This window comes from Canis lupus, chromosome 1, assembly GCF_048164855.1.
Source record: "Canis lupus baileyi chromosome 1, mCanLup2.hap1, whole genome shotgun sequence".
In the NCBI taxonomy this organism is placed as follows: domain Eukaryota; kingdom Metazoa; phylum Chordata; class Mammalia; order Carnivora; family Canidae; genus Canis; species Canis lupus.
Window position 1 is genome coordinate 104,485,886 of NC_132838.1, and position 15,606 is coordinate 104,501,491.

General features: G+C 37.2%; 1 protein-coding gene across 1 annotated transcript in view; it reads left to right on the forward strand.

The window, feature by feature from the left end:
• LOC140607896 (uncharacterized) overlaps nucleotides 1-15,606 on the forward strand; it is a 130,854-nt gene that overhangs the window by 72,766 nt on the left and 42,482 nt on the right. The window contains 2 exon segments of the mRNA XM_072782560.1: nucleotides 4,425-6,398; nucleotides 6,401-6,617. Coding sequence (XP_072638661.1) covers nucleotides 4,425-6,398; nucleotides 6,401-6,617 — 2,191 coding nt within the window.

Sequence of the window (15,606 nt, forward strand, 5' to 3'; positions counted from 1 at the left end):
TGTGTTACTTCCTTTGAACATTAGGTGCCTGACATCACTGTGACCAATTACAGGTCCATGTGCTTCATTTTCTCTGTCCTCTCTGTTAGATCCCTCCACTATAGTAATTTTCTCATTTATCATCAAATACCTTGGGAGGATTTACTGAAAGATATACATTAATTATCTCATTGAATCTGGAAACTCTTCTCTATTTCACTTCGTTTGTAGTCTCCTTTGGAAAATGAAGGCTGTCTTCTGCATTTACTGGAGATAGTGGTGTTTGAAGTGGAGATTGTAAATCAGTCAGCCCCGGTCCTGCAAGTTTCTACTCTATTTCACAATCATGTCACAGTCCAACTCTTCCTTAGCTTTTCTCTGTTGCTCTATGGAAGGAACACATGCATCACATATATTCCGCTGCCTTAAAATTGTGAAATATAATTCAACCCAAAGGCAAGTGAGCAAAAACTTTTAATACCATAAGAGACACAGAAACAATAGCTATTTCAGGTATATCCGTGTGTGTCTGTCTCTGTAGTGTGTTTACAAGACACAAAACCCTTCATCCACAAATAGATGTATAAGCTTTATGCCACTGAAGACATTTCTTAAAATCAAGGAAGGACAGTAAAAAAATTTTGGTCTATCATTATTATTCTTTTTTATTTAACTTGTGATTTTTTTCTATGTTATGTTTTATCCTCACTTACCCTTTTATTTTATTTTTTTTTCTCACTTACCCTTTTAGTTGATATGTTCTGTGGTTTAATCATGTTTGCATTCTCATTGTCACTTTGAAACCTAATGTGAACCTTCTTTTAGAGTTGCTTCTGTATGGTGGTCTGTGTGTTTTGCCAAGATACTTTTTGAAAGATGAAGAACAATTCTCTTCTCATAGGTTATTATAGATTCATGGCTGGATTTATGAAACGGTGTTAGAATATTATGTAGTGAGTGGTAAATGTTCAAGAAAAATTCTTATTTCTATTTATGGTGTTAGAAGTTGTAATTTCCCCAATATACTTTAGGTTCAAAATCATCTATGATTTCCTCTTTTTTTTTTTAAATTTTTGGAATTTAAAAGTGTGGCTCTTGAATAAGATGTTGGCGTCACTTGCAAGCTCTGAGAAATGTGGAAACTCGGGCCTCACCTAGAAATCCAAATCAGGGGACCCCTACGTGGCTCAGTTGGTTGGGCGTCTGCCTTCAGCTCAGGTCATGATCCTGGGGTTCTAGGATCCAACCCAACATCAGGCTCTCTGCTCAGTTTGAGGGTCTGCTTTTCTCTCTCCTTCTGCCTGCTGCTCTGCCTACTTATTCTCTCTCTCTCTCTGTCAAAAAAAATTTAGAAATCCAAATCAGTATATGAATTTTAATAACATCTTCAATTCATTGTCATACACATTAACACACTGGAGAAGTATATCTCCAGCTCACCTGTACTTTTCCATTATTCTATCCCTGTCTTTATGTGTGTACTACATTATTTTGGTAACAGTGGCTTTGTCATATTCTTTAAATCTGGAAGTGTAGTGCCACTAACGTGGTATTGAGTTTCAAGATTGTTCTGGATATGTGTTATCCTGTGACATCCATATGAATGTTAGGATGATTTTGATCTTTCTGCCATAAATGACATTGGAATTTTGATAGAGATTGCATTAGTTTAATTTTAATGTTTTTGTTTATTCTGACCTCTTGTTTTTATTTATTTCTGATTTTTTAAAATTTCCTTCCTCAGCTAAATTTCAGCTACATTTTTTCTTTCTCTTGTTCCTTATAGTATAATGTTGTTTATTTGAAGTTTTTCTTAACTCAAACATTTACATTGCACAAAAATGGAAAAGTGAAAGTCTAGTAGGGAAAATTAAAGAAATAAGCAATATAAATGATGTCCATTTGGCATAAAATAGCATAAAAATTAAAAGATGGATTCTATAATGTTTTTGTATATCATGCCATCTGTGAACAAAGATAGTTTCACTTTTCCTTTTTCATTTAGATTCCTTTTATATATTTTTTCTTGCCTAATTGTTCTGACTAGAATATCCACTACTATGCTAAATGGAAGTGGTAAAGTCACTTCATTACCTGTTTCTGATCATACAGCAGAAGGCATTGGTCTTTTATTCTTGAATATGTTAGATTTCATCTTTTAGTACATATATGGCCTTTATTAGGGTGAGGTGGATTCTTTTCATTCCTACTGAGTGTTTTAAATCATGGAACAGTGTCTAGTATGCTCACATTCTTGTTCTGCATGAATAAATGTGATCATGTCATGTTTGATCTTCATTCTATTAATGTGCTGTCTTAAATTTATAGATTTCTATATTTTGAAGCACTCTGAAGTCCAGGAGGAATTCCTACTTGATTACGTTGTAAATTAGTAAAACGTGCTTTTGATTCAGGTTGCTTCCTTTTATTGTAGAGTTTACCTATTTGTCACCATAGTAGTTTGTAGTAGTCTTCTTTGCTTATAGTGTTTTCCTTGGCTTTGATAACCTGTAAATGCTGATGTCTCAGAGTATTTGATAATTTCCCTTCTCTTTACTCCTTGGAAATGTTATAGGAGATCTGAAATACTTTCTCTCTCTCTCTCTCTCTCTCTTTTTTTTTTTTTTTTTTTTTGAAATACTTTCTCAGGATCCCTGGGTGGCGCAACGGTTTGGCGCCTGCCTTTGGCCCAGGGCGAGATCCTGGAGACCCGGGATCGAATCCCACATTAGGCTCCCGGTGCATGGAGCCTGCTTATCCCTCTGCCTGTGTCTCTGCCTCTCTCTCTTTCTCTCTGTGACTATCATAAATAAATAAAAAAATTAAAAGAAAAAACAACTTGAAAAAAAAAAAGAAATACTTTCTCATTAAATGTTTCTTTGAGGGATCCCTGGGTGGCGCAGCAGTTTGGCGCCTGCCTTTGGCCTAGGGCACGATCCTGGAGACCCGGGATCGAATCCCACGTCGGGCTCCCAGTGCATGGAGCCTGCTTCTCTCTGCCTGTGTCTCTGCCTCTCTTCTCTCTTTCTCTCTCTGTGACTATCATAAATAAATAAAAATTAAAAAAAAAAATAAATGTTTCTTTGAATTATCTAGAATATTCATCTGGCATAGGACTTTGTTTTGGGAGGTTTTTTTTGTTTTGTTTTGTTTCTTTTAAGGATTTTTTTTTTTAAGATTTCATTTATTTATTCATGAGAAACAGAGAGAGAGAAAGAGAGGCAGAGACACAGGCAGAGAGAGAAGCAGGCTCCATGCAGGGAGCCCAATGTGGGACTCAGTCCCGGGTCTCCAGGATGATGCCCTGAGCTGAAGGCAGATGCTCAACCTCTGAGCCACCCAGTGATCCATGGGAGGTTTCTTTTTAAATTACTTTTTCAATCTACTTAGTACTGGTAGATAAATAGATTTTCTTTTCCCTCTATAGTTGAGTCAGGTAAGTTATACCTTTTTGTAAATTTTTATTTTTAAATATTGTATTTACTTATTCATGAGAGACACAGAGAGGCAGAGACACAGGAAGAGGGAGGAGAAGCAGATTCCATGCAGAGAACTTGACGTGGGACTCGATCTGGGGACCCTGGGATCATGCCCTCAGCCAAAGGCAGACACTCAACTGCTGAGCCACCCAGGTGTCCTGCTTTTCATAAATTTATACATCTTTTTTTGGTATCTATTTGTGGGCATATAATTATCATCACCCCTTTTAATTAGCTTTATTTCCATGCTATCAGTTGTCACTACTTCAATTCTGATTTTATTGGTCTTCTTTCATTCTTCCATGATTTAGCTAAAAATATGTCAATTTTGGGACACATGGGTGGCTCAGCAGTTGAGTGTCTGCCTTTGGCTCAGGCGGTGATCCTGGGGCCCAGGGATCAAGTCTCACATCGGGCTTCTTAGGAATCTGCTTCTCCTTCTGACTGTGTGTTTCTGCTTCTCTCTGTGTGTCTCTCATGAATAAATAAATACAATCTTTAAAAATAAATAAAATAAATTAAATAAATAAATAAATACAATCTTTAAAAGTAAATAAATAAAAATATGTCAATTTTGTTGATCTTTTCTGAAACCAACTCTTCCTATTGTAGATATTTTCCTTGTTTTGCTATATCCTATTTTGTTGATTTCTATTTTAAGTTTAAATTTCCTTCCTTTCTTCTAGGTTTAGGCTCAAATAGTACTTTTCCTGATTTTTTGAGATATAGGAAAGTGATGTGTGCTCCAGTATGACAATACCATAGAACTATCTGTTAGGCTATGTAGTCAGTACATTGTTTGCAAGTTTATGTATCCATGGAAGAATAGAGTCCTGATGATTCCTTCTCAGCCATCTTGTTGAAGTTCTCTGATTGATTTTAATTTTGCATATTAGAAGTTTTCATTATGTTTATCTGAAAGTAGTAAATAGAATGATTTTATTTTTGTTATTTGATATCTTTCAGCAGTATCTTCAAGTGGCACCCAGAGCTTCCTGCCAACATTGTGCATAGAAGCTTCTTTCCAAAATGTGGCAGTGCATAGATATAAACATAGTGCCCTTGAGAATTTACACTTCATGGTAGACTGTAACAAAGATGGGGAGAGTGAAGAGCACCAAATATATCATGAAGGACGTATCCAAACTGAGACAACTGCGCATAATATGAATATCACTGCCCAAGATGGTGAAGGATATAAAACATTTTGGAAAACCTCCCTTCTTAAGTCTGCCTCTTCTGCAAAGCAGTGTGTTTCTATAAGCACAGCCTCAAATCAAATGATTAAACATACATATTTGCAGAATGAAAAGTTAGAAAATCTGGAAAGTTGCCTAGTCCATGCTGAAAATAATTACTTCAACCATTTTGAAAGTAGGATTGGATTGACCTTTGAGTCAAATATTTCTGAAAATCAGAGATTTAAGAATGAAGAAAATTCTGAATGGGATTCATTTGAGAGGTCCTTCACTGAAGAGTTAACCCTACAAAATTACCAGAGTATTTTCAATGAAAATGGAATTGCTCAATGCAGTGAATCTGAGAAAAAATTTAACCCAGGTTCAGATGTTAATACATGTCTGAGGACTCATTTTCCAGAGACTCATTATGAATATGATAAATGTGTGGAAGTCTTTTATCAAAGCTCCAACCTTATTATACATAATAGTATCCCTATGGAAGAGAATCCTTTTAAGTTTAATGAATGTGAGAAAGCTCTTAACCAGTCCTCCAGTGTAGGTGATTATCAGAGAATTCATGTGGGAAAAAACTCTTATAGATGTTATAAACCTGGGAACATGTTTAGTCAGTCTTCAAGAGTAAACATACATAACACAATCGGTACTGACCAGAAAAGTTACATTTGTAAGGAATGTGGCAAAGCCTTTGACTGGCATTCAACAGTGTGTCAACATCAGCCTATGTATATTGGAGGGAAACCTTACAAATATGAAGAATGTGGCAAGGTTTTTATCCACCACTCACACTTTACTCAACACGACAGAATTCGTACTGGAGAGAAAATCTACCAATGCAAAGAATGTGGCAAGTCCTTTAACCATCACTCAAATCTTAGTCGACATTACAGAATTCATACTGGAGAGAAACCTTACCAATGTAAAGAATGTGGCATGGCCTTCAACCAGCACTCAGTTCTTACTCGACATCACAGAATTCATACTGGAGAGAAACCTTACCAATGTAAAGAATGTGGCAAGGCCTTTAACCAGCACTCAAACCTTACTCAACATCACAGAATTCATACTAGAGAGAAACCATACCAATGTAAAGAATGTGGCCAGGTCTTTAACCATCACTCAAGCCTTACTCAACATCACAGAATTCATAGTGGAGAGAAACCTTACCAATGTAAAGAATGTGGCCAGGCCTTTAACCAGCACTCAAACCTTACTCGACATCACAGAATTCACACTGGAGAGAAACCTTACCAATGTAAAGAATGTGGCAAGGCCTTTAACCAGCACTCAAAACTTACTGAACATCACAGAATTCATACCGGAGAGAAACCATTTATATGTACAGAATGTGGCCAAGCCTTTAACCGACACTCCCATCTTACTCGACATCACAGAATTCATACTGGAGAAAAACCTTACCAATGTAAAGAATGTGGCAAGGCCTTTAACCAGCACTCAAAACTTACCGAACATCACAGAATTCATACTGGAGAGAAACCTTACATATGCAAAGAATGTGGTAAGGCTTTTAACCGGCACTCACACCTGACTCGACATCACAGAATTCATGTTGGACAGAAACCTTACACATGTAAGGAATGTGGCCACACCTTTATCCAGCACTCACACCTAAGTCAACATCACAGAATTCATACTTGAAGGAAACCTTATGAAAGTGAAGAATGTGGGAAGGCCTTTAATCACTCTTCAATCTTTACTCATTATCCAGAATTCACAGTGGAGCAAACTCTACAATGTTAAAGAATGTGAGAAAACTCCTAAGGACGACTCACCCCTTATTCTACATCAGAGACTTCATATTGGAGAGTAACCATAAAGTTGTAAATAATGTGGAAAGGTTTTTAAGCAATGCTCATTCCTTATCAGAGAATGTATATCAGAGAAGATTTTGCCAAAATGATGAATTTGGCAAGCCCTTTACTCAGAGGTCAAGTTTTATTTAACATCACAATTTATACTGAGGAAAAACTTATAAATGTAAAGAACATGGGAAAACTTTTAAACTGCTCAACCCTTTTCAGCATCTCAGAGATTATACTGAGGAGAAACATTATAAAGGTAAAGAGTGTTGTAAGCTTCTAGTTGGAACTCACAACTTGCTCAATATCATGACTATTATATTGCATAGATAAATGTAAAATGTAGAGAAAGTTGCAGTGCCTTTAACTGGAATTCAATCTATACTCAGTATCCCAAAATGCACACTAGATTCAAACCCTAGAAACAATGAATGAGGAAAGACCTTCATTTTAAATATTCACTATAGCAAACATCAGAGAGTACATAAAGGTAAGTAACTTGAAAGATGTAAATATTTAGAAATATATGTAAGTGAACACCAACTGTCAATAAATATTACAGAAATCAAGTAGAAAGCAGTATATGAGTTAATCTATTCAGACGTTACATCAAAATACTCATAAGGAATAATAAGTTAAACACTTAGAAAATATATATGCTATTATGCTTCAAAAGACTAAGTGAATGGATTTTTGCATAGGTGTAATTAATTTCAGTATGTCCTTGTTTTTTTGTTTTTTTGTTATTGTTGTTTTGGGGTTTTTTTGTTGTTATTGTTCATGGATCCTATCTTGGATTTGTGACTAGCAAATACTAATGTATTTGTACTCTCAAATCACTTCAGTAAATTCATTTATTCCTAATGGGTTTGGGGATCCCTGGGTGGCGCAGAGGTTTGGCGCCTGCCTTTGGCCCAGGGCGTGATCCTGGAGACCCGGGATCGAATCCCACATCGGGCTCCCGGTGCATGGAGCCTGCTTCTCCCTCTGCCTGTGTCTCTGCGCCTCTCTCTCTCTCTGTGACTATCATAAATAAATAAAAATTAAAAAAAAAAAATACTTTATATTCCTAATGGGTTTGTGAAAGTATGTGGTTGATTGTTGTTGCATCAAGGATATGAGATGCCCTGCTTCATTATGTGGAACTCCTATACATCTAATTGTCCATGGATGAAGAAGGACAGTATAATATACAATATATGAAGAAAATCTAAGTGGAGATGCTGTTTGTGGGTATAACATTAATGTCAGTTATGAAAGAGGTGTTGAGAACATCATTCTTTATTTATTAAAACTAAAGAACCTCCTGGATATAAATAAAATATTTTACTATCTGGTCTTTGAGGAAAAAGAGGTGGCAGTCCAGTAAAATACTGATGTATCTTCATAGTAGCTATAGTAAGAAGTTAGAGGACGTCACTTGATGTGCTTGAAATGAAGAAATCCTTAAAGATATCAAAAGAGGATGACTCTTTCCTAAAATAACAAAGGATTGTACATACACAGCTTTTAAGAATGATCTCATGCCTGAAAACAATGGAAATCACTATTCCCACGTCATGATATCAGCACACAAATGCTTTTTAATGCTTGTATTCTGTATTTCCAAAAAGGATTATAGAGTGGATTTGAAATGTATAACTTAGGCTGTGTGTGAACTTAATATATTTTAATTAATAAAACATAATGGTTTTTAATGTGTTATCATGGATGAGTAATGAATGGTTATCCCACCATCAGTGTTAATCTATCTCATTTAATATAAAGTTGTAGGCAACTTATAGAATCTATCACTTATTCAGTAATCATGTAGAATAACATACCTAGGAATCCATTTTCTCAGTGGCCTTGAAGTTTAAATGTGTGATTATTTTCCCCCTTGTTTATCTATTGTATCATATTTTCCTCTTTGGGACTTCTGGGATATTATCATGGACATATTCCAGATTATATAGGGCTTTTTTAGACTAATTAGCTTAAGTACTCCATGATACTGCTGCTTGGCATACATTTTGTGTGACCAGTGTTTTTGCGGGGCCTTGAACCTGACAGCCATCCTTCTCACTAGTGCATTCCCTAAACAATATGCTGCAAAGTCACAAGGTAATGTAACTTCTGATATGACAACCCCAATCTGTCCTTGTGAGCAACCATGTCCCCTGTCTACCGTGACTTTCCCCTCATGTGTCTCTTAAAGAAGAGTCCCACAGTGTTTATCTATTTTAGTTTGGATAGCCCAATCTGGATGTAGCCCTGGGACTAGCACACTGCACCAAAGCCCATAATAAAGGTATATGCCCCACTTCATATGTGAGGGGGGTGTTTGATGTTTCTATGAAGTAAAAATACACTTTTAACCGGTGGTTAAATACACCATGGGTTAAATACTTCATGGTTTCCATCAAGTAAAAATAGACTTTTAACTGGTGGTTTAAAAAAAAAAAAAAAAAAAAAACATTTAAGTGGTTGGTGTGCAATAGGTACCCCATAAGTAGGAGAAACATATTCCAATAGAAGTGATACTGTAGCCCAAGGTAAGAGGTAGAAAATACAGAAGATGAAGAATTGGCATGAATTCTACATGTGAAAAGGACAGCTGTCCTTGGTTGTACAACTGATTCCCTGGATTTAGAAAAATATCTTCTATTTGTTTATTTTCCTAGTTCTCTCCGGATCTCCATTTCTGTTTATCCTCATTTTATTTCCAGCTACATCGGCATCACAGACACTTTCCCTGTGTTGTGCCTAGTGTTCTCAGTAAATCCTTAATTAAGATGAGAAAGATAGGGTGCCACTGGGCGTAAATTCAGACATTGAGATGTGGGTTGTGTGATGTGAATATAAGTAATACATGATGATGGCACTAAACTAAGAAAAATAAGACCTATTAAAATGTTTAGAACCTTTCTAATGTGGTGAGGAAATTGGCAGTGACTCCCTGTAGGCACTCAAAAGCCACAGGCAGCTCTTGGTGGTGTCTTCTGATGAATAAATCTAATGGAGATAAGGAATTGGCAAATGTGAGTTTCTGGGAATTAGGGAAGTTCTTTATCTTCATGATTTAATTGAATTCCTGTGTATTAGTGAGGACCACGTCCCGTTGGATGACAACAACTGACTGCTCAGGCCCAGATCAGTGGCAATAGATGGAGTAGGGGGAGCTGGATGATGCAAACATTGTGGGTAGCTTAAAAATGTCACATGAAAGTGTGGATGTTGGAGATGAAGAAGCTTCCTGGACACTAGTAAATAAGATCAGCAAGGTCTGTGTTGTGGTTGCACAAACCACTAGTATCCCAGGGAAATAAGCCCAACAGATGTTAGATCCCCTGTAGATAGATGGGTGACCTTTTGGGGAAGCTGCTGCAATGCTGTGTGGGATCTTCCTTTAGTTAGTGTCATGATGGTTATAGTTCATGGTCTGGCTCTGTCTGTGCCATGGATTTGTTAGAGGAGAAATTCAGCAGTCAGTGGCAGTGAACATTTTTACTTCAGTCTAGCCCTAGTGTTCACTGAGAAATGAATAATGAAGATAGGGTATATATGTGTGTTTATTAGTCATAAAAAGGAATTAAATCTTTCTATTTACAAAGTCACAGATGGAGCTAAAGTGTACTAATCTAAGAGAAAGACATACCATAGGATTTCATTCTTATGTAGAATATAGGAAACAAGCAAAGGGAAAAAAAGAAGACAGGCAAATAATGAAGGACACTCTTAACTATGGAGAAGAAATTGATGGTTACCAAATTGGAGTTGGATCGGGATATGGGCTAAATATTATGGGAAGGTGTGCATTTTTTTTTTTATGGTTGAACACTGGGTGTTGTATGGAATTGTACAATCACTATTGTACACCTGGAATTAATATTACATTGTATGTTAACTAACTGGAATTTAAATAAAACCTTTTTTAAAATGTTTTGTTTTTTTACAAATTTAAAACTTTTTCTCTTAACTGACTTGCAGCAGTGGCAGAAAATATACCTTTGTAAACAAGTTAAACATTTATCTTTTTTTAAAACATTTCTCTTTTATCCATACCTGATTACTCTAGAATTTAGAAAGACTCAGTAACTATTCTTATATTTTTATGCCAACATCTGTATTTGCATAATTTCAATAAGAATCTGTTCTCGCTGTGGTAAGACATAATCAGAAACACTATATAGCCAGGAATTTGACTAGAATATCATAGCTGAGAATTAGCTGGATAGACTCAAATATGATAAGACAGCTATAAGGAACTAAGATTGAACTTATGGAGCTAGTAAAGCTTCCTTGGAAATATCAGCCTGATCCCTTCTTTATAGAGTTCCCAGCAGCCTTCCCAGGTAAGCAAGGAAGATCCCTTCCTAACAGATGCAGGAACTTTAGGATATCTAGGTGACTTCATAAAGAGAGGAATTCAACCAAATCTGTAGTTATTGTAGACAAAGTCTGATGGCAAGTATAAGTTAAATCTAGAAATTGCTTATGAAAAGCTCCAGCAAGGGGAAGCCCAGGTGGCTCAGGGGTTTAGCGCCGCCTTCGGCCTAGGGTGTGATCCTGGAGACCTGGGATCGAGTCCCATGTCAGGCTCCCAGCATGGAGCCTGCTTCCTCTGCCTGTGTCTCTACCTCTCTCTCTCCCTCATGAATAAATAAATAAAATCTTTAAAAAAGAAAAGAAAAGCTCCAGCAAAGCTTTTTGGGTTTTTTTGTTGTTGTTTTTAAATTTATTTATTCATTTAAGAGAGACTGACCTCCAGCAGCAGAGGGAGACTGAGAGGGTCGTCATTGAGCAGGAAGCCCAAGGTAAAATCCCAAAATCCTGACCTGGCCCAAAACCAAGGGTCAGATGACCTTCTGACTAAGCCACCCAGACTTCTTTTGAATCCCTTTTTAATATTTTGAACAAGTTGGGCAATTATACTCCTCAGGCCAATAGAGTGAAGTTTGAATAAATTTATTAAAGAATTTTTTTTTAATTAAAGAAATTTTAAACCTCAACATTCTTTTATATTCAAGACTAAAGCACATCAATACTAGTGTAGTGTCTCAGAAATGAAATGTTTCTCAGGAGTATTTGAGAAATATCTAAGAAACATACCAGTTGTAGTCTGCTGACACTAGGAAAAAGGACCTTCTTCATTTTTTCATGCTGTGATTTACTGTTCCTTACTGACTTCCACATTGGATCACTGTAGAATGTTAATCTATGCTGGTCCCTCTGAAAGTAAGCCCTGGGATCTGTATTTGTTTTGTGTTCTTAAATCAGCAAGAATAATAAATTTGATGCTCTGAAAATGGAGGTATCAAGGGCTTTCTTTAGTGACTGAGCAAAATTATGTCTATTTCAATTTATTGTGACCTGTTTTCATAATACGTGCCTTGTGCATGCAAATTTTAGTTCACTATAAGTTAAATTCTTGTTCCTTCATTTGTATTGTTGTATATCTAATATTTTATTGATGTGGAAATCAAATTATATCATGAAAATCTCTCTGGACTTAATCAGATTTGAAAACATTACATTTATGTAAAAAAGCATTTACAGTTAGAATTCAGCTTTCCATTGCACTTCATTGCCTTACTGTTAGAAAAAAGTGAATATAAGCGATTCTATTGTCAGAAATTCCTTACATAGAAGTGATGTAATTTTGTGGTCTAAGGTGAAACTGGATAAAACAAATGAAAATGTATAGACCTATGAGGTCATGTTACCAGATGTTAGTTGATACCCTCTGGTGCCACTTCACCTGGTACCCCTCAGAGTTGTATCCCATCTCAAAAGACTATGAATGAGAAAAGCACCTTTATGTTACAGATTTTATATTCGAGGTTTGCATCTGGTAATTATATCTGTAGGATAGTGCTGATTAACTACTTATAAGCTAGTGGGGCTACATTCCTATGTCTTGAGCCTAGGCAACATATTCCTTGGCTGGTTACAACTGTATCTGGGGCCATATGACCTGTAGTTTGCATTCTTTCATCTGAACTGACAGGATCAATACTAGGTTCATTAGATCAATTTTTTTTTATTTATTTATGATAGTCATACACAGAGAGAGAGAGAGAGGGAGGCAGAGACATAGGAAGAGGGAGAAGCAGGCTCCATGCACCGGGAGCCTGACGTGGGACTCGATCCCAGGTCTCCAGGATCGCGCCCTGGGCCAAAGGCAGGCGCTAAACCGCTGCACCACCCAGGGATCCCCTCATTAGATCAATTTTGTGCTGATCCTATCAGAGAGCATTCATTTCTATCCCCTTTAGGTCCTTCTAGCTGGACTAAGGATCCAACTGAAATTAGACAACTGGAGAAGATCGTATTAAATATCCTAAGTAGGGCACCTGGGTGGCTCAGTGGTTGAGCATCTGCCTTTGGATCAGGTCATGATCCTGGGGTCCTTGGATCTTAAATATCCTAGGTAGAAGGAATCCTCATAGACCTGGAAACCCCAAAGACATTCAGGCAAAATGAGGTATTTATGACATCCTGAAGTATGGAAGAGAGTCTGGAACTTTCACGTAGAGAAATGCACGTCACAAGGAAATAAGAGCAAGGGCACCTGGGTGGCTCAGTCATTTGAGTGACTCTTGATTTCGGCTCAGGTCATGAACTTGGATCATGAGATTGCACCCCATGTTGAACTCTGCGCTCAGCTGGAGGCTGCTTGGGATTCCCTGTCTTCTGCTCCTGCCCATGCTTATTATTTTTTTAAAAAGGAATAAGAGCAGAGGTTTGGTAATTAGATATTTGCCCTGTCACACATCTGGTCACCCAGATAAAATATGTTTCTGGTAATCTCACGTATTCTAAGGACCCCCAATTTAGATTCCTCTACATAGTTACAGGAGGTGAATTTGTTTCTCTTGGGACTACAGGGTATCAATTGCCTTTATCCCAAATGAAATTCATGCCAAAGTGTCCCACCTTGGGGCAGTGTACCCTTAGTCCCTACAGAACTTTGCTTTAAGGTAGTCTATATGTAGACCTGTGTGTTATGTTACATAAAATATAGGTCAGATAACCTTGGTTAAAACGTAGTTTCTTCCATTTGTGTTTGTCAAAATACTCTCCTAAAAGAGAAAAAAAATTTTGGTCGCTTAAATTATTTTTTTTTGTTTGTTTGAACTAACTTATAAAAATTGTTATAATGCTATCTAGTGACTAGTAAATGCTAAGAAAGATTGTTGTTACCATTCTTCATATTTTAGTAAACCTATAAATGCCATAAAATCATTCCATTCAAACTCATCAAATAACAGTATTTGGGGAAACCATTTTCTGGAATTCTACAATGTCCTCTCTTCTCTACTGAGGACAATACTAGATTAAAAATGAAAGAATCCAACAAAATTCATATTCTCATTTTTTAAATAAATGAGTTTTGCTGTATCTAAGCCAGACATGGTCACTTCTTTGGAGTCAAGAAGGAGCCCTGGGATGTGAAGAGAAAGAAGCCTTACATTCAGGTAGGTGGGAATCGATAAAGCAGGTGATACAGGTAAGGTGCAAAGGTTAAGCAAGATTCCACATCTTAAAATGTGATTTGGGAAGCACTTCCTGAAATAATTTTCTCAAAATGTGTCTGAATTGTGGTATAATTAATACACAAATGTTTATTTTTTATAGTAGTGATGCTTAGCAAATTTTAAAACAATCATGGTCTTTCTTCAGAAATGTTTTTGTTGCCTTTTTTTTTTTTTTTTTTTTTATGATAGTCACACAGAGAGAGAGAGAGAGAGAGGCAGAGACATAGGCAGAGAGAGAAGCAGGCTCCATGCACCGGGAGCCCGACATGGGATTCGATCCCTGGTCTCCAGGATCGCGCCCTGGGCCAAAGGCAGGCGCCAAGCCACTGCACCACCCAGGGATCCCTGTTGTTGAACCCAGGACCTCAGCTGGAATTTGATGTGCCCCATAGCTTGAGAAGTTTCACTATGTCTAGGTATAAACTGTTAACCTTTATGCAGAACTGTATATATTATTTATAGTATCTAGACATTTTACCATCATAAGCTTAGAGTGAGTCTGAGTTGATCACTGTACACAAGAAGGTAACAATTTATAGAGTGAACAATTGACAGTAAAAAGACTAATATCATGATAGAAACATTAAAGTAGATTTAAGCCAAAAAATTTCTAGAATTAAACCTTTGAGCTAACATTTCCTTAAGCCTGAGTGTCAGGTTCTCCAAGGTTGATATTTGGTCCTCTCTCTGATTCACTCACCTTGGATAAAGGCATAGCACTCCATGTGTGTACTGGCACAAGTTCCACCTTGTGATGCCATCAATATATCTAAAGCCATCTTATTTTGTAAAACAGCTTTTCTCACTTGTGGAATTTCTGAGTATATCACAGAAATTACATGATTAAAACACAGGCAAGTGGTTGAAAGAATGATAAACTCAATGTTGGAATCCTGAATACTGCCAGTGGGAAGATTCCTAGATGTCAGACTTGAAGTCTCTTCAGATGGGGCACAGGCAGTACCAATCTGACAGATTTTCCTTGTCTGCCATTGGAATATCTCTATGAAGGGTGCCTGGGTGGCTCAGTCCAGTAAGTGTCTGCCTTCAGCTCAGGTCATGATCCTGGAATTCCAGAACTGAGCCTCAGCAGAGAGTCTGCTTCTCCTTCTCCTTCTCCCTCTCCCTCCAACTCATGCTCTTTCTCAAACAAATAAATAAAATCTTTTTAAGTTTTTTTTTTAAGATTTTATTTATTTATTCATGAGACACAGAGAGAGAGACAGAGAGAGAGAGAGAGTGAGAGAGGCAGAGACACAGGCAGAGGGAGAAGCAGGCTCCATGCAGGGAGCCTGATGTGGCACTCAATCATGGGACTCCAGGATCCTGCCCTGGACCGAAGGCAGGCACTAAACTGCTGAGCCACCCAGGGATCCCCTTTAAAAGGAATTTTAGATTGAACTTTTTTTTTTAAGTTGTTTTGTTTTGATAATCTTTGTATCCAATGTGGGGCTCAAACTCATGACCCCAAGATCAAGAGTAATACTGTCTTCCAACTGAACCAGCCAAGTGCCCTTCAGATTGAACCTTTAAAGCCTTGTGAGTTCAGGAAGGCAGGCCAAATACTTGCCATCAAATTCACCTGCAATATCTGTAGAGTTGGGTTACT